This window comes from Cornus florida, unplaced genomic scaffold (assembly GCF_030987335.1).
Source record: "Cornus florida cultivar Cherokee Brave unplaced genomic scaffold, ASM3098733v1 CherokeeBrave_3.0.0_Hap2_Chr02, whole genome shotgun sequence".
Classification (NCBI taxonomy): domain Eukaryota; kingdom Viridiplantae; phylum Streptophyta; class Magnoliopsida; order Cornales; family Cornaceae; genus Cornus; species Cornus florida.
This window is the reverse complement of record NW_026775572.1, coordinates 19,080,823-19,104,403: the sequence shown is the minus strand read 5'-3', so window position 1 is coordinate 19,104,403 and position 23,581 is coordinate 19,080,823. Positions and strand designations below refer to the sequence as shown.

Genomic DNA, 23,581 nt, shown 5'->3' with positions numbered 1-23,581 from the left:
AATTGCAGAAACATATTTTAAGTTTCAGCAATTTAAATCCAAGCATTTAACCATATAGTTGCAGGAGACGATTTAATAAATCAACAACTAACATTCAGAGTATGCATAGACCAAATTTAATATGTCAAAGACTCCATCATGCATGTGAATAGGTTAAATAATCCTATTATTTTCCAATAATTTGCTAAAACAATTTCAGAAGATTGTTTAATGTTTCATCAATTTAAATTCAAGCATTAACCATATAGTTGCAGGAAACGATTTAATAATTCAGCAACTAGCATCCTAAGCATGCATAAATCAAAATTAATAATTAAATGACCTTATCATGCATTTGAATGCATTTAAAAATAAGTTTTATAAACACATTACATTCCATCAAATTGCTGAATTTTAATTCAGCAATTAATTTATCTTCCATTTGTTAACAACATAGGAAGTGCCTTATTTTTTACACTGTTTGTCCCGAAAATTTAGAATTAAACCTTAATCAATTTAAGGTCTTTCAGCCTAGAGTTAGCTCTAGGAGTCCTTAGAGCCGGCTCTAGGAGTCCTTAGAGCCGGCTCTACTTGTTATGGGAGTCGACTCCCACATCCATGGAGCCGGCTCTCACCTCCTTTGAGAGCCTTTGTCCCCATTGCTTCGTTTCAGTCCGTCTGTTCCCTCTCTTATCAATTTCTGCCACTCTGTTGGTTTCTAAAACTAAACTAAAGAGTCTTAATTGAGTCTAGAAGCATCCCCAAGGTTGCTTACAATAAATTTGAAAACAATTACAGAGTTTAAACAAAACCATTAAACTAGCATGCTTGGAAAACAACACTGGAATAAGTTGAAGAAAATTTCAGTTCACTACCAAACCCTCTGTTTCTCTTCACCACTGAAACTAAGGAACTTATATCAATCCCAATAACATCCCCGTGGTTCATTCACAGAGATTAAAAACAATTCCAAAAACTAGAGTTACAACAAAGCAACATGCATAAAGAATAGAAAACTATAACGAGCCATGCATGAACTGTAACAGAATGGTTTTCAACATAAACAGATCATTCATACGACATATATTAAACATATATCTTCCAGTTATTGATTGATTAAACCCTAGAGATTATCTAGGTGCACAAAACACGAGCCAAAGAGAAGGAGAAAGAGAAGAACTTGCCTGTGATTTCAATTATGAAATCCCTGTGTCGTCTCTAAGTTTTCCGGCAATTCTGAACGCCGTCAAGCTTCCTATAACTCCGTCTCTAATCTTTACTCAGCCTCCTTGGTCCTCTCTGTACAATTCCTCTTAAGCCTCACTTTGTTTTCCCACAACTGCTCTCTATTTCTCTCTCTGTATCTTTGGTACGTGAATAGGGTTTTTCCAACCCTTGATACAGATTATAACCTTATATATATAGGCATAAAAATCCTAAACCCTAATCCATGTTCAATTAGAGTCAGAGCCCTAACTCTAAGCCTAGTCGGCCCATGAACCTATCTCTATTACCATATTGCAGCTAACCTATACGTGAATTGCAACCTAGAGCTAACTGTAACTTAAACCATAATTAAATTAACAAAAATTCAATTAAACAGTTAAATACACTTAACCAATTAATTCCAATTAAATAACTCAATTAAACAATTAAAAACACTTAACAATAAATGCCAATTAAATAATAAAAGAGTGATTACTTAATTCAATTTAAATACATGTCACATAGGTAAACAATTAAATAAAATTAATAAATAAAAATAATTAAACCAAATAATCACGCAAAAATACAATAAAAATAATAAATAAATGACGAGACTATCCTTTTAAAATTAGGGGTATTACACTCTTGCCGGTCGAAATGCTTTGAAAAGAGTTGCCTCAACGGTCAACTGCAACTGTTCCTCATTTATCTGAAAAGGTGGATCAACGGTCCCCCTCGCTTGTTCCCCTTTTGGTGGGACCAAATCACGTAACAAGATATCATCTTCCTCAACCTGTTCCTCATCCCTTTCCGTGGGATTGGAGCTGGAACTTTCCCCGAGATCCTTTCTTGGTGGCATGACGCTATAAAACGAGAGAACGAATAAAAAACGATGGCACATACACGCGTTCAAGAATGGAGTCCTCACACAATTGAATCTACAAGAAATGACAACATTTAAACACTTTCCATACTCCCGGAAAAGAAATTCCACCAATGATAAGCATGATCATGCTAATAATAATATACAACAATGTTAAGCACTTAGCACGCAATCATATAAACAGTTAAACAATTAAGCATGTTTTTCAAATGATTAAACACCTTAACACATAAATATATTGGCATGCGATCACATAAGCAATTAAGCAAGCAACAAATACTTAACACCCCATGCAATCCTATGTAGGGCTCTACCAATCATCCAAATGGTATTCGAATCATCGCTCTGATACCAAATTTGTAATGACCCGAATCCACTGGGTCCGGATCATTAAATGGGATTTCGTCCAACCCAAAATCATCCGAGGGTAATACGGTCCTTTCACGTTAAACTAATATTTTAAAAGTCCAATAAGGATAACAAGGTCATTTGTCACAACTCTAGTGGTTGAAGACTCAAGGGCATAATAGTCATTTACTTGAGTCACATAATAAATAAGATAAGGTTCCGGGCAATATCGTTTTCTCTATGGTTAAAATATAATTATTGCATTTTACTGAGTCTTATAATGTGTAACAATACACTTGAGTAAGTGGTCAAGGGCAAAATGGAAAAATAAGTCACAAATGTTTACTACACAGAACCGGTCGATGTATGGGATCACACGTCGACTGGTTTGGGACTGGTTTGGGACGTGCATAGTAGAAAGCCCACTGCCAAGATACCGGTCGACATGTGGGAAGCTACACGTCGACTGGTTTAGGTTATCCGATCGACTCGTATGGGAATTTTACGTCAGCTGGTTCTGGGTTATCCACACTTGAAATTTCCACTGTCCGAGATACACCAACATTGATAACCAACCACTCTACACACCATACCCACGTACATATGTAAATACATTTTGACATCTAATACATTAACAACAACAACAACGTTGACGTAATTTACAACACGTTACATGAAATACACTAAATGATTTAGTGTAAATAAACATAATTACATTTCCCCAATGGCCATATACAAAATGAATCTAAATATTTCACATGCTACAAAATGATACATTTGGGTCAACACTTTATAAAATGAGGCCTAATACAAAAGGTAGCAAAAAGATACATTCTTCTAATCCAACTAAGACTGTGGAGGATTGTCGCCCGCCACTTCTTTTCCCAAACCTGAAAATGTTAAAATAATGGGGTGAGCTAAACGCTCAGTGGGAAGTGTCTAAGACACACTTCTTATGACCCCATGAATCCACGTAAGGAATAGATAAAAGAAAACGGGATCATAGTATAGGGATAAATAGTAACAACCACAGCGACAAGTATACAACAATTGTCACCCAAACACATACACACCATATATTCTAATGAAATGTAATGTCATGCAAATGTTGTTCCCCATATTCGAAACATTTTCGTTTCAACTTTCAAACCATTAGCGTAATTCGACCCAAGGCACCTCCAAGGCGTCACGAAAGGAGGATTGACTAACCATCCACAACCACAAGGCACCTCCAAGGCGTCGCATCCAGCCTGGTTAGCTCAACCATACTCCCCTTTAGATTACACTAACACCACGAACCATTAGGCGCCTCCTAGGCGTCTGGGTTTTCGCAAACACTTTTAGAAAACTTTTCCCAAAACAATTTCACTTGTTTTAAAGACATTTTTTCCGTTTTTTTATCCCAATGAATGCATGGAATGTTTTATACTTCAATTCGTCAATTCCACCATAAAACTCTCACACATGCTATATAAAACAAATTTCCAAACTACATAATTAAAGTTCTCATTTAACTATAACTTTGCATAACAAGCATTAACAAGCATATAAGACATGGAATCATTCTCATGTAAACATGTTTAAACACTATAAAACAACTAACAATTAGTCACATATATTCCATATCTATCATTTAAACCATTTGCAAGAACTTAAAGTAATTAAACATGCAATTCAACAATTTATAAAGAATTAACTTACAAATGGCATAAGAACTCATGTATTAGAACACCCCTACCTCAATAGAGATGAAAACCCCCAAAACTCCAAACCAAAGCCCTGATTTTCGAAATTCCTAGGATGGCCAAAAGTGTGAATTGCTCCTATCCAAGCGTAGGTCTCAAAAAGCTCTTTGATTTGCAGCAAACGGCGCCCAAAAATTCCAAGAAATGAAAAAGTAATTGAAGATTGAAGCTTGAAGCCAAAAAGAAAAGAAAAATGAAGAGGAAAGAGGGAGAGAGAGCTAATGCCGGGTGAGAGAAGGAGAATGAGGCCAATGTTGGTCTCTAAATCACAAAAATCTCTAATAGTAGGTCCCACTATAAAATTTTCTTTTTGACTTTTCTTTTTCCTTCTATTTCCCACTACACACGCATATATGCATATATCTATACAAAATGGCACACAACCACATTAAATATGTACAAAATAATGATGTATAGTATGCAATGAACCCAAGATAAAATTCCCATACACAACGACTCCGGTAGCGGGTCCCACCCGGGACTATCCGACCCGAAAAACAGAGAAAAGTCGAGATGACAATCGATGCATTTCCAAAAGTCCTGAACTCAGGGAAATGTCCCACCCAACTCTCGAACACAGCCAACACACCCCACGATGTCCGGCACGCAAAACGAGAAAGAGAATAAAATACCCCTGAAAATCAGAAAATTCCAGAATTTAGAAAATGACAAAATTCAGGAACATTACAGGTATATATAATATGTACCATTAAATACTGTTTTTACTATACTTACATTTTTACCTATATAAATCTTGATTTTTCTTGAAATTTATATTGTGCTTTTATTTATTTGGTTTTTTTTTTAATTAATTTTCACTTAATACAAATTTTTTAAAGGGATTCATCTTCTACTATTATGAGAATTAATACCTATTTTTTTTTTACCAACTGGCCAGTGGCCTAACGGTACCAAGCTCCTACTTCTCAAAGAGAGGTTAAGGGTTCGAGCCTCAGTGGAGACATGTGTGTGTAAGTACCCAACTAGGAAAAAAAAAAAAAAAAAAAAAATCCTTTTTTTATTATTCTGTGTGTGAGTACCAACTAAGAAAATAAATAAAAATAAAAATAAATAAATAAGACACGCCCACAAAGTAAATTTTCAAAAAGACCTATTGAGTATTTATTTAAGTCAATTTCTGTTTTAGTTCCCTTTCAGCTAACTTCCGTTAGTTAAATCACCCCCCTCGGATAGTTGAGGATTTTTTTTTTTGCAAAAAAATTGAAAAGGGGGTTTAGTGCAAAATGCAAATAAAAAAGAAGGGTTTAATGTAGTTCACCCTATTTTTAATTCTAGAACAAAAGTTCCGGCCAATTTTTTATAAACCGTATACAATTTTTATTTGAATTGCTGTAAAATAATTAATTTGTGTTCACTGAAAGAGTATTAGTGGAACTCATATGCCACATAATCTAATTTGTTATTTAATTAAAAGATGTCTACAAAATAACCCATTATTTCCTTAATAATGACCTCTTAATCAAACAAATGACCTCTTAATCAAAGTGGGATAAGGAAATGTTTAAGAGAAACATTCACAAGCAACATAAGAAAGAATAAATTTCAACGTACCAAGTACAACATTATGCAATGTAAAAAGCATTACAAACCCTTGCAAAGTTTATGTAAAAAGCATTACAAACCCTGCAAAGTTTATGAACCCTTTCGAAACTCCAACAGAAAAGGAAGCTAATTGAATATCTTTAATCTATTACAAAATCCATGTCTAGCTGTGTAAATGAATGGTTACAATTCATCTATATGAACTTTATTCAGTCTCTTAATCTTTACTAGCTAAGAAATCTCTCATAAAAATAAAAATAAAAATGCATTGTTATTTGTTTGAAGAAACCGCACTATGAAAAGAAAATCAGCAAACAACACTGCTTCTTCCCAAGGTTTAGCTCTTCAGTATCAGACATGCCAACGATGAATCAGTGGAAACACAGAAAACCTCATGGTTCCATTTTTGCAATGCAAACCATCATGTTCACCACAAGCAAAGTAGTGAGGCTGCCACTTCTTCAGCACAAACTCGAATCCCTCGCCCCCTCCTTGTGTCGGGCTTGCCACCAGCTTTGCTCTTCTCAGATCGCAGTTTAAGAAGCTCCAAAAGTTGGGTAGCAAGTAAACGCTGTGAGGAAATGAAGTAGGACCACCATTTGGTGGATCAAACTTGAATACTAAAACAAACAAAAACAAAACAACATCACAAAATGTTAGTAATTCTTTAGTTTCTTGAAAGAAGCAAATCATATCATAGTGAAGGAAAATAATCAAACTACGCAAAAGCAGTGAAACGTTGCACTGCTAAAACTTGCAAACCCTTTTCAGATACTTGTATGAATTAAATTTATTGACAATATGTGATGTCCCACATCTAGTCCAGGGGAGAGGTTGCTGCACTTAACTGCTTGAATACCCCCTCCTAACTATGCCTGGCATGTTTTGAAAATTGTAAAGAGTGTGCAAAATGGACAGTGTCGACTACACAACTGGCAAGTCGTGATATTGTAATTTGTAACACACGCACTAAGCATGATATAGAGCATAAGGGTGTATGATAATGAATAATGTTGACATACCCAATGTATCATTGAGGTAAAAGGGGGCGTTTTTGATAGCCCAATCGGAGTAGTTGAAGCCGTAATGCCACTTTTCGGATCCACCAACAACAATCCTTTTGGAATCAGCACTAGTATTCAGGCGTTTGGAAGCCCAGTCAGTGTAGTTGAAGCCATAGCTCCAATGTTTTGTCCCTTTTGTGATGTGCTTGTTGGCTGTAGCAACTGCCCGCATAGAAGCAGTTAAAAGTAGGATGAGTCCTAATGCATACCCGAAACCCTTTTCCATTTCTCAAGTAGTGCTCAAATGGAATCTTGAGAAAGTATTTTTGAGATTGGATACTGATGAGAATGAGAGTATGAGTTATTGGGTTTTATAGATAGAGGGAAATGTGACACATGAGGGATAGGTAAAACCTTTTTCTAGTTGGGTTGGTATGTAAGGGAAAAAATATGATGTAAAAAGCTTTTGCAGTTTTGTTCATCTTATTCCAAGTCCACCACTTGAGTCTTCCTTATTTCACTTCTTCTTTCTTGGTTTTCCCACACACCAACAAATATGCCTTTGAACCCAAAGGGGTTGGCTCAGTGGCCAAGTATTAACTCGGCCCTGATGTCTCATAAAGTATTAAGTTTGAGGTTCGACTCTCATTGACTGCAAACAATTCCACGGTCATACTTCGCAACTTACTCGACCTAATGTGGGGAGACGCCCTTTCTAAATCCTTAGAGATTAATTAGGACAAACAATGAGTTAACAACTTAACATTATACTTGCATGTTTTTTCTTTCATTTATCTCACAAGCCATAACTAATATTGCCATATTCTTTCTTTTTCCCCTGTTTATCTGGAACTGCGCTGTTAATTTATCAAATTTTTTATAGAATATAGAGGAATTTTATCACAAAATAATTTAAGTATCAGCTGATCATATCATGGTACTGACCTAACTTTCATAATCTACTGAAAAATTCGTCTTCAAGACAAAGAAACAATTTGTATGACTTCAAACGGCCACACAAAAACTTTTTTATTAGCTTTAAGTTGGTCAAAACAGAACAGCAGTGCATCTTTTATTAAATAAATTACTGATGGAAGAAAAGTTGGGTAACCAATAACCATTGTAATACAGTAGTAATAGAATGGGGGTGATGCGGTCATGACTGATTTATAGCATCATAATCAATCAACCATTAGTTAACTCTCATTAAGACTAATTTTGAGTAATTACATTTTTAAACATTTAAAAACTCATAATAGTTTCATGATTGAGTCTTCCAACAAAATATTAATTTCCATCACTAGTGAACATTATTGTCAAGGCCCGCCTCTAAAAGTTATTGAACACATACACCATGTAGGAGGATGATATGGATAGTTTTTATAGCAATACATTCTAAAATTCTCATGAGTTATATAGACATGCATTATTATCTAAAATATTTTAATAGTAACCTTGTAACTATCATATAAATATATATATTAGAGTATTCTATAACAAATCTCCCACCATTAGATAGGTTACATGTGTACAGATCATGGTTGATTGTAAAACGCTTATCCTATTTATTTGCCATCACCACCAAGTAATTCTTTAGTATAATTCAAAGCATTTTCATTTGTGTTGCAGATGTGACTAACTTCTTGTAGTCTGATATAGTGTGTTACACTCTTGATTTAACAATGCAGAGGATAATGCATGATGAATGAGTTAGGACTTAAAAGTCAAAATTATATTTTGTTGAGAAACGTACATTATCACGAATCCTTCAGTCTCTCACATTGTGGATAATGGTTTGGATTATATAAAATTATTATAAAAAAATAAAAAAAAAACTAGAGTACCAAATTTCCAAACAGTTTTTTTTTTCACTCTCACATTGTGGATAATGATTTGGATTATATAAAATTATTAAAAAAACAACTAGAGTACCAAATTTCCCAACAGTTATTTTTTTCAAAAAAAAAAATTTGTCTATCCCATTTTTTGGTCTTCTAAAAATTTGATGTTGTTTCAGTTTTTTCAAATCGTTTATTACGTCTTACTTCCATTTTGTGTTGGGTCCTATAGAAGTCATGGAAAAGGCCGTGTTCTATTTTAATGAATTCCAAGAAAGTAGTTCAATTGATGTTCCTACTGAAAATTTATTGCTTCAACATGTTTCTCTATCTAGCGGATGGAAAGTTCCAGCTGTTGGTCGTTTTAAAATGAATGTGGACAGCTTTTTTTTATTCTTCAATTAGATGTTGCGGTGGGGGATTTTTTTCTTCGTAATCATGTGAGTTTCCTTGTGAAGGTTGCTTCTGTATTTTTTCATGATGTTGGAAGTGCAGAGGTAGCTGATCGAAGCTTCGGTTGCTAGAGAAGGTTTACTGTTATTACGTCAATGGGGTTAACCCTGTTGTCTCTCTTACCATGACTATCCTTGAAGATATCCAAGTGATGCTAAAGGAAAATATAAATTTGGCTTTTGTTTGGATTTCTAGATCATGTAACAAGGTTGCTCATCGGGTGAGCAAATGAGCTTTAAGTCAAGAGTGTAGTGATCTGGAATGGCAGATTTGGCCTAATTGGCTTACTGATGTAATAATTGAGGATTTATTATCTTCTTCTTAATAAAGAGCTTTAATTTGGTGGGGTTACCTTAAGTTCAATTCAATTTTTCCTTCCTACCAAACAGAAAATTTATTTTTCTAGCTAATTGCATAAAGTTGAGAAGAGATGTCTTTGTGCATTAAGTAAGGTGTTTCCTTATAACTTAGACTAAGTTTGGAGTAAAAAAGGATTATCGTATAAAAATTCGTGTTTCTTTCATGGAAGTAAATTAAATTTTTCAATACGTTTTTCTTTTACCTTATTCAAATTTTTAAAAAAATTATTATTATTTTTTTCTTTGTTTTCTAGTTGATTTTGGTGGAGTTACATTTTGACCGAGATAAATGAGTGAGTTAGGAAAAAAAAATATATATTTGTTGTATGAAACTTCAACTTCGGTTAAATATATTGTATCACAGCTCGATGGAGTGGAAAGAATGAATAAAAAGGCAGAGATAGTTTGTAATTTCTTTCTTAAAAAAAGTTACCGCTATTTCTCTTAGTTAACAGAACATAATGAATTGATAACATTATTCATTTTAACTAATGCTACCAAATCATTTCTTTTATCTCCCATTTATTTTACCAAAATTTCAATAGATTATCCAAAATAATTTAACGGACCTAAATTTCATAATCTAGCTTCATGTTAAAACAATAGTCACCCATTTATAAGCACCGCAATGAGTGTTTTAAGAGTTGATCGACTCAAAAAAAAAAGTCTTCAATTTCTGCTTTCATTTTCCATCCATCAAAACAAGGTCAAAACAAAGCAGCAGTCCGTCCCCTTAATAAAATTATATTAAAAGTTGGGTAAGAAACAACCATTCAAACAGCAATGGAATGGGGTGATGCAGTGATGACTAATTTGTAACATCATTATCAATCAACCATTATAAACTCTTTTTTTTTTTTTTAAATAACCAATACACGTAGTAGTAGAGTAGTCTCCCTGATTGATGTTTTCACGGAAGCTTAACACGCAAAAAAATCATTTTGCGGCTTAAAACAAGTGCATCAATACATATTAAACTCACATTTATACTTGTGCTGCAAAATAATAATAATAATAATAATAATAATAATAATAAATAAATAAAAGTTCGAACCAAATTCAATACCACATGTGATTGATCATGAGCCAATGGCAGTTTAAGAGAACAATAAATCACCATAAAAAAAAATTTAGGAAGTCGAAATTCTCCATATTATGCCCCATAAGACAAGAAATTATCACCGAAATAGAAAATTGGATTTTGATGAGCGGAGAAGATTTCATCAAAATAGAAATTCCAACAGTTTTAGCCATCTCTGAATTGCCGATGCTACATTTCCTAATTCAACTACAAAAGTGATTTATCTAATTGATAAAAATTGGCTCAGGCCTAAGATTTGCAGACTTGTTTTGCTGGTACCAGATCTGCTTTATATTCTTTGCCCTCCCAACAAAACCTGAGATGCAAATGAAGAAAAAGAAATAAAGAAAATCAATCAAGAAATAGTGTGACAAAGCAACAAAATAATAATAAAATTCTAAAAACAATTACTTTGTCCCAAACAATTCATACACCAAAATATAAACTGTTCAGTAACAGAAATATCCATATTTAAAAAGTCGATTTTGTTGTGAAAGTACAAACTGGTACAAGGATACACGACAACAACAACAACAAAAAAAACTGAAAAAAACAGAAAATTAACAAAATGCTCGAAAGCCTCGAGAGTATTACAAATAAGGCACAATCTGGCAAGAACTAGCAGAAATGATCAAACTCACCCCACCCACCAAAGAAAACAAGGTATAACACTGTATCCTCTAGTCCCCATGGCTTATAAAGACCCACAGGGAAAGCTCAATTACCTGATGCCCATCCAGATAATTAGTGCCTAAAACACAAAAAGCCTGAACCAGTTGACTCTAACTATGAAATTGCATGACAATGAAATGTATTTTATCCATGAGATACCAGCAGCCTGTATTATAGAAGCCAAATCAGTAGCCAACTTTAATTACAAGAACATGAGACAAAAAAATTTATGAGGTACCAAACATACCACGGGACTACCCAGCTGCTATTGGAACATCTTACGGTATGCTTCTCTCTCTTTATTACGTCTGTTGTTAATCTGTACCAATCCCATAATGAAATTTAGTTGACAAAAAGTATTTATTGGCACAAGCAATTTAAGACTAAATACATTCTCCTAACCATCTTCGTTGCAGCAGCAAGCTGATTCTTTATTCCGCCTGAAAGATGTCAGAAGTCAAGTCAATTATCAAGTTTCAACGAGTTCGAAAAAGCATCTCTAATCTCCAAGTGTGTTTGACAGGAAGTACAAATCCTAATTAACAAATACTAGTGTTCAATGTAGAAGGTAAGATCAAGATTTTAAAATCCATCCCTCACAAATATCCACTGCTTGTTATATAAATAGAATTTCATATACACAGTAGAATCAAAACAGAAAAACCTAAGAATTGATTGTGCAATAATTAAGCATCATATATGTAGGTAATTCATGCTCACAAATTGTCACTAACCATCATTTGGCTCCAATTCCAATGCCTTCTTGAAACTTTCAACAGCAGCATCAATATCATTAAGTGCCATGTGTGCCTGACAGAGCAATAGGACAGCAAACATTAAGACAAGAAACTATTACACAAGACAGTATGCAACCCATAACACCTGCAAGCAGAAGGGAGCTTGCGGCAAGGACTATAACCATTGCTGAATATTACACATATTTTTGGGAACACAAGTTTATGAAGAACAAAAATTTTGAAATCTTAAAATACTAGTACGACTTACCCGCTGAATATTACAAATATTTTTGGGAACACAAGTTTATTAAGAAAAAAATTTGAGATCATAAAATATTAGTATGAGTAATATATTGTTAATGATAGTAGTAAAATACTTGCTCCCTAAATAACATAGAAATAATGGGGTCGCTTGCATTATGCCCTGATGAGAGAGAGAAAGAGGGAGAGACCGCATTGTGTTGATATTTCCAAATTGGGCCTTCTTGCCTGGTCATCAACCGAGACGAGAACGTACCTACATTTTATAAATGAAGCATGCAGCTAGAAGGGTGTACTGCAGTGAGATGCCAAAGTGGATTTTATCAATATCTTAAATGCCTTGAGGGCACCAGGGGTTGCATCTTTAAAATCACTACTATGTCAAATCATCAAACCATAGTGCTGCCTCATAAACATGTAACAACAAGGTAATGTCTACAGCAGCAGCTCCTAAACCAGCAAATGTCAAATCCTTCAACCTAGTTCCCCATTATATTGTTGAATGATTTGGGTCCCCAGTCCTCTTCGAGAAATGGAAATTGTTGCAGAACATGCATGGTATGATTTTATCAAGCATATTTCACACATACACTTGGTACAATTTTTAGAGATTGAGAATGAAAAAGAATTCACCAAAGCAGCTATGTGAAAGCTGCTAATACAAAAACAAGGAAATTAAACCCATGCACAACAAGTTTCTCTCAAGCACACTATTGCAAAATCTATAAAATAAAAATTATAGAAAAGTTTGGAGAAACAACATAGCATAAGAATCACAGATAAGAAAAAAGCTGATGCAAAGAAACCGACAAAATACAACTCAGTAAAAAAAATTCCTCAGAGGTTGGCTAGCTAGTATGGAAAAATGTGTGATTGAGAGAAAATATGATCCTCACTGGTCAACCTTTGTCCTAGTGGCTTGGGGTCTTCATCCCAATCTCTAGGTCAAGGTTTCGAGACCGGTAGAGAGAAAAGAAAGGGGAAGAAAGGGGAAAAGAAAAAATATGAGCCTCCTAGCACATAAATTCTAATTGATGAAAGATACCAACCTGACCTTGGCGAAACAAGGCTTTCACATTGTCCTCTCCATCACGCATTGCAAAATCCGTGTCCAACAGTGCTCCCTTCAGGTCCCCCAATTTCAATTTACAGGCCTAGAGAAACATGCCAGGCATAAATTAATTTAATAACAGAAACATTATCGATATTGGGAATGGTTGGGCACCAAATGACAAGTTTATAAGCCTACAGCGGAGGTGATGAAAAACAAAGGAAAAGGCTATCTGAAAACATGTAATATAAACACTTACCATAGAAAAAGCAAAACAGAATAAAAATGTTCCATGGAACAAGTTCAACGGGCCAATCACATTGATAACATAGATAGAATGGTTTGCCAATGATATTGTTTTAGTCGATGAGCCTAGAGAAGGAGTTAATGCCAAATTGGAGGTTTGGAGAGAAGCTTTAGAACTAAGAGGGTTTAAGATAAGTAGAAATAAAACTAAATATATGGAATGTAACTTTAGAAAATCTAGAAATTTAAATAAGGATGTAGTGAGGACTGAGAATCAAGAGGTAAAAAATATGAACATTTTCACTATTTAGGCTCAATTATTCATAGTGAAGGAGAAACTGGAGAGGATGTTAATCATAGAATCAAGGAAGGATGGGATAAATGGAGTGCATCTAGGTGTGATAGGCATATTTCCTTACGATTAAAAGGGAAGTTCCATCAAACAACTATTAGACCAGTCATACTTTATGATACAAAATGTTGGGCAGCTAGGAAACAACATATGCATAAAGTGAGGGTGGCAAAAATGCGAATGTTGAGATGGATGTGTGGTAAGACTAGAAATGATCACATACAGGTGATGGTAGGAGTCAAACAAATTGGAGATAAAATGAGAGAAAATCGGTTAAAATGGCATGAACATGTGCAAAGAAGACCTTTAAGTGCGCCAATTAGGAAAAGTGATATAGTCCACATTGAAGTTAATGTGGGTAGAGCTAGTAAGGAAGGATATGATAGCATGTAGATTGATTGAGCTATGGCCTTAAATAAAGCGGAATGGAAACATATGATTCATGTAGGTAACCACAAGTAGTTGGGAAAAAAGGCTTGATTGTTGTTGTTGTATATATCAACACAAGATAGCTCCATATTAAAACGAAATAGTATATCCAAAGATAAATATCACCAGGTAAAAACAGTAACATGCATATCAAATTTGCCACATTCATTTGAAAGTCACATGCATAAGAACTCTTAACATATTCAGTATTTATAAAATGTTAGATAATTGCTAACTTTTTAAAAGGGTGCAAATAAATGATTGGGATTGAGACCCATAAACTTAGGGCCATATGGTCCAGATCTCTGTTGTAAAAATATGGATGACCATATTAGAACACCTGATTTACCACACTGCATTAAAATTGTATGATTTTCGAATGCGAGCAGGAATCCTTCAATATCAGACATAGTCTAATCATAGGATCTCATCCCAAACAAAACCAAGGCCCAATATCAGACAATTATATGGAGAGAAGGAACTCGGCAGGCATAACTCAAGCCTGCTTCAAAATTTTTGATAGGTTCAGGCAGAGTGTTTGAGATCTCAGGCTCAATTTAGGGTTGAAGCTCAAAACTCAGAGAAGGGGCGGAGCCAATGTATGCCCAAGGGGGGCCACATGCCCCCCTTGCCTGACCCGCCCACTATAAATAAATTTTAAAAACCTGCAGAGGGGAAAAATTCTAGTAGTTCACATCCATCTATTTTAGTGGCTTTTCTTAATTGTTGATGACGATATTAGAATGTCAAGAAACCATGCAGTAGCAATTTCTAAATATGTATGCACTGAGTAAGTGAATCCTAATCCAACTTAATGGTTACAAGAACTGGACCATATGGAAAGAACTAGGGAAGATAGTCTTCTCCTAAACACCTAAAATGTTTAGGGATGGGCCGGATGGCACCTGAATTCAAATTCTAGCTTGATTTCTTTTGATATAAGAAAATTTACCAAATCCCTACGTTTTCTTTTTTGCGGTCTTTAGATTAAAATCACAATAAATATTTTCAGCAGACAAAATAGCGGCCATTGCTAAGTGAAATTAGTTAGCCCCTAAAAGAGTCTATCAAACACAAAAGATGACTTCCAGTGGTGGAGAGAGAGAGAGGGAGGGGGGAAGACTGAGAGAAAAGGAGAGGATCCGAGAATGAAGATGTCTCTTCATAATAAGCAAATTCCAATTTTCAATTTATATCATTGTACTTGAATATGAGGCAAAGTGTTTAACCATACACAAATCTCAATAAATCCATTGCAGTGCAAAGAATAAAAATGGTGTTACTGAGATATCCGCAGTTAAATAGCTAAATTTTATGATTTTATCCATCAGGAGGTGAAACAAAAGATCTTACAGAACTATTCGTGAATATCTGTGACTTTATCTTTCTCAAACATGCACTCTTATCTGCAGTAAGATCAGACAAAACAAAATAGAAAATCATGAGATCATGTCACACTGATCCAAGGTGAATTGTTCTTAATACTAAATGCCATATATATATTTAGAAGTTATTAAGAGAACAAATAGATGACCTTCATTAATCCCTTCCTTCTCCCAGCAGATATCCAAATACCTTAACGCCTTCCGGTACTTCCTAAGAGCCATCTTATAGTCTTGTTTCTGCAAAATAGTAATGAAATATTCAATCCATCAAGAGGGGGAATGGAGAAGATAAAAACAATCATAGAAAGCAACAGCTTAACATTCAGGAAGTGAGGGTTTTTTTTTTTTTTTTTTTTTTTTTTCCTCTGAGAAGATGAAAACTAGATTTCTCAATTGTAGAAAATTAAAGCATCAATATGAATCTTAAATGTGAGGAAAAAACAATAACATTGGCTGCTTACCTTGAAATGTTCATTTCCAAAACCCTTCACAGAATCTATAGCATCCATCCACCAAGAGAGCTCACTAGGATGGTTGTCAAGATCAGCTGGCCAATCAGGATACAGATCCCCATCTTTGAAAAAATTAGCTATCCCATCATCTGCTCCCTCAGGAATTTCTCCACAATCCGCTATTATAACATCAGCAGTTGGGCAATCATTTTCACCAGTAGTAACATGCTCAATTGAACGAACAATTCCCATGCCTTTAACCACCCTCCCAAATACAACATGTTTTCCATCTAGATGAGAAGTGCGAGTTGTTATGATGAAGAACTGGGAACCATTGGTATTAGGACCAGAATTGGCCATTGACAACATCCCTTTTCTTTCATGTTTCAATTCAAAATTCTCGTCTTCAAATTTCAACCCATATATGGATTCTCCCCCAGAACCATCTCCAGCAGAAATATCTCCCCCTTGTACCATAAAACTTTTAATTACACGATGAAAACGGACTCCCTGAAATGTTTATTGCACCACGGTTAGAAAGAGAAAGAAAAGCAATAAGTAGTTCTCTCCAACACAGAAACATCATAGAAATACAAAAGCACATAGGTTTGGAAAAACATACATGTTCTTCTCTATAACCATACATAATTTGGATGAAAAAACCACAGTTTTTCTCGCAGTCAGAGAAAGTTCAAAAGCCCATTTTCCATCACAAGAGAGTAACCAGAGAAAAATATATCACACAAGTAGCAGGCTTGAGTAAAATTATAGAGATTACAAGAAAATATATATTCATGAATAAAACAATATAGGGCGTGAAATTTCATTTTCGCTAGCATTTTCCACCAAGGTGAGCTTGTCTTCAGTCTTTTGGAATTTGGATGGCTTTGTGTCAAGGGTATAGAACTGACTGTCTGAACTGATATTCAATAGTAACCATTCAGGAAGTTACCATTAAAAAAATTAAAGAAGCATCATTGTAGATCTAATATTTCATTTGTAGTTAACCTGAAAAATGAACTCTGTATATCTTGTCAATTCATTTTGGCATCCAATAATGTTGAAAAAACTAATTATAGTCAGAGAAGACTAACAAAGTACAAAGGAATGGGAAAAAGAATATGAGAAAAGCAAGATGTTTTACACACTTCATTGATTATATTTTTGGCAGAAGCAAAGGCAATTACGTTACAAAGTTCCAATTGTGGATCTTATGAGAGTCATATGAGCAACTCATCCTACAAGCGATCAAACATCTTACACCCGAATTCATTCCATAGAGATAGGAAATTAGAACTGCTACCAATAAGAACAACAAAAACAGAACATTTAACCCACCGATAATCTTGAGTCCAAAGGATTACTCATGCTAACATTGGAGCAAAAGGAAAAGCCTAAGTAAAGTGGCTGAGATTATTGCACCTTGAATGACTTAATGCATTATAACATGTTTCGAAGCACCCTTTGAATTCAATATGTGCAGTATTAGCAGATGGTAGAGCAAGATTCCTATCAAAAACTTCAAAGTGGCCAAACAGAATGCATGAACTCCAATGATAGCAGGACTTGGAGATGGAAGTTAAAATTCTATATTCTAGATTGCATGATTTTCTAGCGCAAACCCTACACCAGTTACAACATTTCAGATTCGCGGATCTAAGGCATTTAACATTTATCAGAAAATTTTAACTAAATTCGACCTGAAATCAAATACTTCCTGAACGATGGATTTGGATGAGATTAGCAAATCCAACCCAACCTAATCTAATGCCATGCACAATATTTTATTTATGGTGATAAAGTTACTAAGATAAATTTTCAAAGACTGAATTTTGCATTCTATGTCATCAATGAGGAGCTCAAGATTTCATATTGCTAGAATATAAAAACGAGCATAAAAAAATAAACTACAGTGGTATGGTGGGGAAATGTGTACCTATCAAGTGGGTACTCAATGACAACCCACCACAACACAAATGATCAGCACATAGACTCTTAAAGTTCCAACTATACAAGAACCTAAAATAAGTTCCAACTATACAAGAACTTAAAAGTCAACAATGCTTGGATGCTAAAGTAATGCTATCCCTTAAATAAAATTTGTATCTATTAACATTAATATCAAATTTTGCAATCTGGCGTGCAAACAGCAAAAATTCAAGCCAGTAAAAAGGACCCTCCTTTGAGACTATCACACATAAATTATCTGTATATTACTAAATAAAAATTAAATAAATGGCCGAATAACAAACAGAATTATTACAGATTACAAAGGAGGACCATATCCCTAAAATACTATGAAAATCCAGTAATAAAAGAAAACAAAATACTATGAAAATCCAGTAATAAAAGAAAACAAACACAAATTTTCTCCTCCAAACCTAAGAAATCAGAGTCTTTTCATCATCTTTGAAAAGATACCAACTTCAAACCCACATGGAGAGCTTTATGCTATTTCTGAAAAGAAAACAAAAGAGGAATATATCTCTAAAATACTATTAAAATCCAGGTAATAAAAAGAAACAAACACAAATTTTCTCCTTAAAACCTAAGAAATCAGAGTCTTTTCATCATCACTGAAAAGAAACTAACTTCAAACGCACATGGAGAGCTTTATGCTATTTCTGAAAAGACCATGATTCAAACCCATCATTGCAGCTGAGATTCAAAGAAAGCTATAACTTATCCCAAAAAAAAAAAAAATAGAAAAAAAAATAAATAAATAAATAAAGATCCAAATAAAGCTGTGCCCTTAAAATCAATAAATAATCATCGCTATGTTGGAGTCAAAAAGAACAATCCCAACTTCACTATATATGCAATGATATCGGAGTATTTGTCACTAATCATCAAAAAGAAAACTAAAATTTAAGCTATAACTTATCGAAACATAAAAGATTCACAGAAATCTATGCCCTTAAAATCAATAAAGAAACATCGCAATAGCAGAGTAAACAAGAAAAACCAGAACTTCACCATATATGCAATGACATCTGAGTATTTGTCAAGAATCATCAAAAAGAAAACTAAAACAAGATAGAGAGAGAGACCTTGTAGTGGAGAGGGACACCAGTATTAGGGCCAATGCCCTTTTCACCGGTACAGAGAGCCCTAAAGTTCTCGGCTGTTTTGGGCACCACATCGCTGTAGAGCTCTATCACTATCCTCCCTTCCAGCTCTTCCCCAATGCTTATGTCAAGATAACACCTTGGATTCACCATCTCTCTTTCTCGCTCTACAATGGCAGGGACAGATAGATATTGATGAAGAACCAAGTTATTGAAAACAGAACCCAAAACCCTAGTGTGTGTTTGTCGAATGCTATATATATATAGAGATATAGAGAGAGAGAGAGTGTGTATGTGTGTGTGTCCCGCTTTATATATTTCGAACTCTTGGAGTGCCCTCCCTTGCGCCCGTTATTCAAACTCTTCAGTCATCACCGTTCACTAGGAATTATCGCTATTTTACGCCGTGTATGTGATGTACACACCCTGCGTATCATCGATGTATATTCATTTCCTCGCCCTAGAATATTAGTAGTATACTTTTGAATTATATGCTCAAGTCCTTTTTCGGGTATTCAAACTTTATGTTTAACCCTTTTTGTTACAGCAATAATACAAAACTTCACTTTTTGTGTAATTAATATTCTTTCTTCACCTTTTTGGTAATTTCCTCGTCTTTTAAAGTGAACTGAAAAGGTTCAAGTATCAGTAATACAGAGTAATACAAATAAAATAGTTTTATGAAAATATAAAGTAGGACTTAATTTGTCACTTTGGAAACAATTTTTCTTTTAAGAGAACTCAAAATAAAAAAAGTGTACAAATTTTTTTGAAAACTCTTTTGCAAAAATTTTATGACATGCTTAGTTTCTAATTCTGAAAATTTCAGAAACTCTAAAAATAGAGAACAGTTTTCGGATAACTATAAAAGACTGTTATCAGACCTTTTTATAACTAAATTGTCAAAAAACTGAACCAAGCAAAAAATTTTGTACATTTTTCCATTTTCTGCTTTCCGGAAACAGAAAATTGTTTCTATAGTTACAAAATTAACTTTTAGAAATTTCAATCATAAGAATGTATGTTTTTACATTTAATATATATGTTTTTTATAATTCTCTGTGTATTTTCAAAGTTATTGTGAACTAATTTTTACTCATAAATCAAGCATATCCATTTTTTTAGTTGAATTCTCAAAAAAAATAATAATAATAATAATAATCTCAAAAACTGTGTACAAATTTTTTATTTTTCAACTTTTAAAAAGTTAAGCAAACTCGGATTTTTGAGGAGTGTGTATGAGTTACTTGTTAGAAAAATAAATAAAATAATTTTATAAGTTTCTACCTAAGAGTACTTAATATGGAAGAATAGTGCATGTTACATGCTTTTGAACATTTATAATTGAATTGAGTAAAGACTCATCTTGTCTAACAAAAGTAAAAAAAAATAAAAAATAATAGTTGTTAAGTTCCATCAATTTGTTGAGAGCCCAATAAAAATAAAAGCAAGTCATTTTCCTCTATGTTTTTGAAATATGGATTGCATGGTCATCAAACTAATGTTTTATATTGTTATTAATCATATGCTGCTAATAATTGCAATCTTCCAAATTGTCATTTATATAGAGATCTACTTGATCTTATAAATTATAGTCATAGTCATGGTCATGGAGTTTTAAGCAATTAAAAAATAATTATTTAAAAAGGAGAATGCATTTTAATTTTTAAGCCGAAAAGATAGCCCCACTTCATTAAAGTCGGCCTTTGATTTTGACGCATCTTATTTTGTATTTATATTGCACGACTCTTACTAACCAATATGTACATCTGAAATTAATACATAATATATATACATATATATATCAATGAAGTGCGAAAATAAATAAATAAAACTTGTTATATGAAAATATGCTAAAAAAAAACTACAACACTCTAGTTAATATGTGCATGTAGATGCCTCGATAACTTAGTGGGTTAATTTCTCTAGCGAATTTTAGAGTGTCAGGTTTCGACTATCTGCACCTACTAATCTAATTTTTAACTCTTTTTGCCTATTAAAAAATATATATATGTGTAAATTATCCCATAATGTTTGTTAATTGTCAATTTTGACCAATTTTTTCTAAAATTCCAAAAATGCCCTTAATAATCTCTCATACCTGCTTGAAATTATTGTTGTTTTATTTTAAATATTTCAATCTTCAAATTGAGCAAATAATATCAGAATCTATTTACACATTCCTCATATAAAACTGGGTTTTTTTCTTCACTTTTACCCATTTACATATATTGATAAACATATTATTTTTACTGTTCCATATTTTGATCACTCAAATGATTTTACTAATATTTTCATTTTTATTTTTGTTGGTATATAAATAACACTTGCACACATTAAAAAACACAGCAGGATAAAATATGTACCATCTCAGATAATGTCTTGACGGGACTATGGGGCCTGTTTGAGCATTGTTCTACCATGTTCTACTCCCTTCCCTACAGTGCAAAATTCTACTGTTCTGGCACAAAACATGTTTGGCATGGCCGGTATTGTGTTAAACAGTGCTGGAACATTTGGCAAAAATGAGCCAATTGTTGGAACAAAAAATAGGTGTTCTTGCTTGTTCCCAAACTGTATCGGCCCACATAATACTGTAGCGGGAAGAACAAACACCAAAACTTGTACTCACTTTTGACCTCAACTATAAAAAGTCGCAGAACACTTTCTAGGGTATTATTAAATTTATTTTGAAAATTATTAAATTGGTATTATTATTTTCTTTCATCAGTTTTCCTATTTTAAAAAATATGGAGTGATTATTAAGCATTTGTCTATACTCTGTCTATCTTTTGGTTTCTAATTTTTTTGCAAAAATGTGCCTTTTCTAATTACCAAGTTCTCTATTGAGAATTATATAGATATATATGAAAAGAGAAAGTTTTAAAAAAAAAAAAAAAAAGTGTAATAATTACACAAACAGGAAATTATAAACTCTCCTAAATTTGAAGGGTGAGAGCAAAAGAAAATAATCACAAACTTGTTTCCGTGTTCCATAAATCTAAATTTATAAATTTAAAATTCCTAAAACTATACAGTTTGAATATATCAAATCATTTTAATAGTCAAAACTTCCATAATTACTTATTTTAACAAAACAAATACACTAGTATCTATATATCTCTTATGTATTGCGATTTAAGATTTTGGTAATGGGGAAGATGGAGAGTTTTAGATATCCAGCTTGGGAGGTATACATTTTTCTTGGAATTAATAATTTTTTTTTTAACTACATGTGTGTGTCACAAGTGTACTATAATAATATACAAGTCTTTGTTCTGATTTAGTCACATGCTCGTGCATTTATATGGGTGGATAACATGCACCAACATCTGCAAGTGGGTGGTCATGTGGAGGAAGAGTTGGAGGATGTAGTTGCTGTTATGCAAGCTCAACAAAATCAGCAAAATTACATTATCTATGGTTGTTGTTGTTGTCTTACTATAACTATATTCCAGGCTGCTTATTTCTCATGTTGTTGTTGTTGATTATTGTGGCTGTTGATAAATGATGTAATATATTAGTTTAATTTTATTTTGTACTCACTTTTATTGTGCATGTTGACAAATGATGTAATATTTATGAAACTAATGTCTGTAATATATACAATTTCATGTAATGGGTAATATATTGAAAGTTTATTTCAGTTCGATATTGAAATAATGCTGTCAAAATAATATGCAATATTAATAGGTTTTAAAATTTAGAATATATTTTATTGGTTTTTATAATAAATTAAGATAAATTTTTAACAATATATATATATATATATATATATATATATATATAATGTTATATTAATTGTATATTAAAATAATACAATAATTAATTTTTACTTTATATTTAATAAAATTATAAAAAATGTATTGATTAAAACATTATTTAAAAATACTTTTTATCAGACATATTTAATAATATTTTTTTTATTGATTTTGGTTACACTTTCACTTTGCCCAACATGTTTTGTTCTCATAATTCTTAGAACAAAACACATTACCAAACATGTTTTACCATATTTTTATTCCAAAATTCTCAAAACAATTATAACACGCCAAACATATTTTGTTCTTATTTCAGAACATCACATTATAAAACACTTATTCTGTCCGAAATTAAAGCCCTACATCACACCACACTACAGACTCCAAGCAGGCCGTTGCCTACTCAAAAAACAAAAAAAAAAAATTACATATGTGTAGTACAAAGGTATTCACATGCCATCAGATTTCAATTTTCATATCTCTGCGCTGATTGATGACAGCTTACAGTGTGTACATTTGGGGAATCTGGAATTTTACGATTTTGTATGTAATACTCTCTCTCTATATGGTATATAATATATATATATATATATATACACGTACGTACGTAATATTCTCTCTCTATATGGTATATAATATATATATATATATATATACACGTACGTACGTAATACTCTCTCTCTATATGGTATATAATATATATATATA

General features: G+C 33.2%; 2 protein-coding genes across 4 annotated transcripts; both read right to left on the bottom strand.

The window, feature by feature from the left end:
- Positions 1–1,822: 1,822 nt before the first annotated feature.
- LOC132295761 (uncharacterized) lies at positions 1,823–7,014 on the bottom strand. The gene is made up of 3 exons (XM_059794050.1): positions 6,747–7,014; positions 6,086–6,344; positions 1,823–2,048 (listed from the first exon to the last, which is right to left on the bottom strand). The coding sequence occupies exons 1-3, from the start codon at positions 7,012–7,014 to the stop codon at positions 1,823–1,825; spliced, it is 753 nt and encodes a 250-aa protein (XP_059650033.1).
- Positions 7,015–10,419: 3,405 nt separating this feature from the next.
- LOC132294050 (peptidyl-prolyl cis-trans isomerase CYP40) lies at positions 10,420–19,576 on the bottom strand. Of its 3 annotated transcripts, XR_009477959.1 has the most exons (10): positions 19,095–19,576; positions 16,054–16,554; positions 15,742–15,829; positions 15,561–15,613; positions 13,179–13,283; positions 11,866–11,941; positions 11,534–11,571; positions 11,379–11,450; positions 11,185–11,297; positions 10,420–10,775 (listed from the first exon to the last, which is right to left on the bottom strand). XR_009477959.1 is itself a non-coding variant. In XM_059791769.1 (9 exons), exons 1-8 carry the CDS (start codon positions 19,263–19,265, stop codon positions 11,397–11,399), a joined length of 1,086 nt encoding a protein of 361 aa, XP_059647752.1. In that variant the 5' UTR covers positions 19,266–19,576; the 3' UTR covers positions 10,420–10,775; positions 11,379–11,396. The 3 variants fall into 3 exon arrangements, 2 of the variants coding, with proteins under 2 accessions (XP_059647752.1, XP_059647753.1); XM_059791769.1 differs by lacking the exon at positions 11,185–11,297; XM_059791770.1 differs by lacking the exon at positions 10,420–10,775 and having other exon boundaries at positions 10,782–11,297.
- Positions 19,577–23,581: the final 4,005 nt, after the last annotated feature.

Excerpts from the sequence above, each read along its gene's own strand:
- LOC132295761 (XM_059794050.1), bottom strand. The coding sequence starts at position 7,014 with ATGGAAAAGGGTTTCGGGTATGCATTAGGACTCATCCTACTTTTAACT. Across the intron at positions 6,345-6,746 it reads TTACCTCAATGATACATTGG|TATTCAAGTTTGATCCACCA; the intron begins GTATGTCAACAT and ends TGTTTGTTTTAG. Across the intron at positions 2,049-6,085 it reads TTTCCACTGATTCATCGTTG|CGTCATGCCACCAAGAAAGG; the intron begins GCATGTCTGATA and ends CTCGTTTTATAG.
- LOC132294050 (XM_059791769.1), bottom strand. The coding sequence starts at position 19,265 with ATGGTGAATCCAAGGTGTTATCTTGACATAAGCATTGGGGAAGAGCTG. Across the intron at positions 16,555-19,094 it reads GTGTCCCTCTCCACTACAAG|GGAGTCCGTTTTCATCGTGT; the intron begins GTCTCTCTCTCT and ends TAAACATTTCAG. Across the intron at positions 15,614-15,741 it reads GAAGGAAGGGATTAATGAAG|ATAAGAGTGCATGTTTGAGA; the intron begins GTCATCTATTTG and ends ATCTTACTGCAG.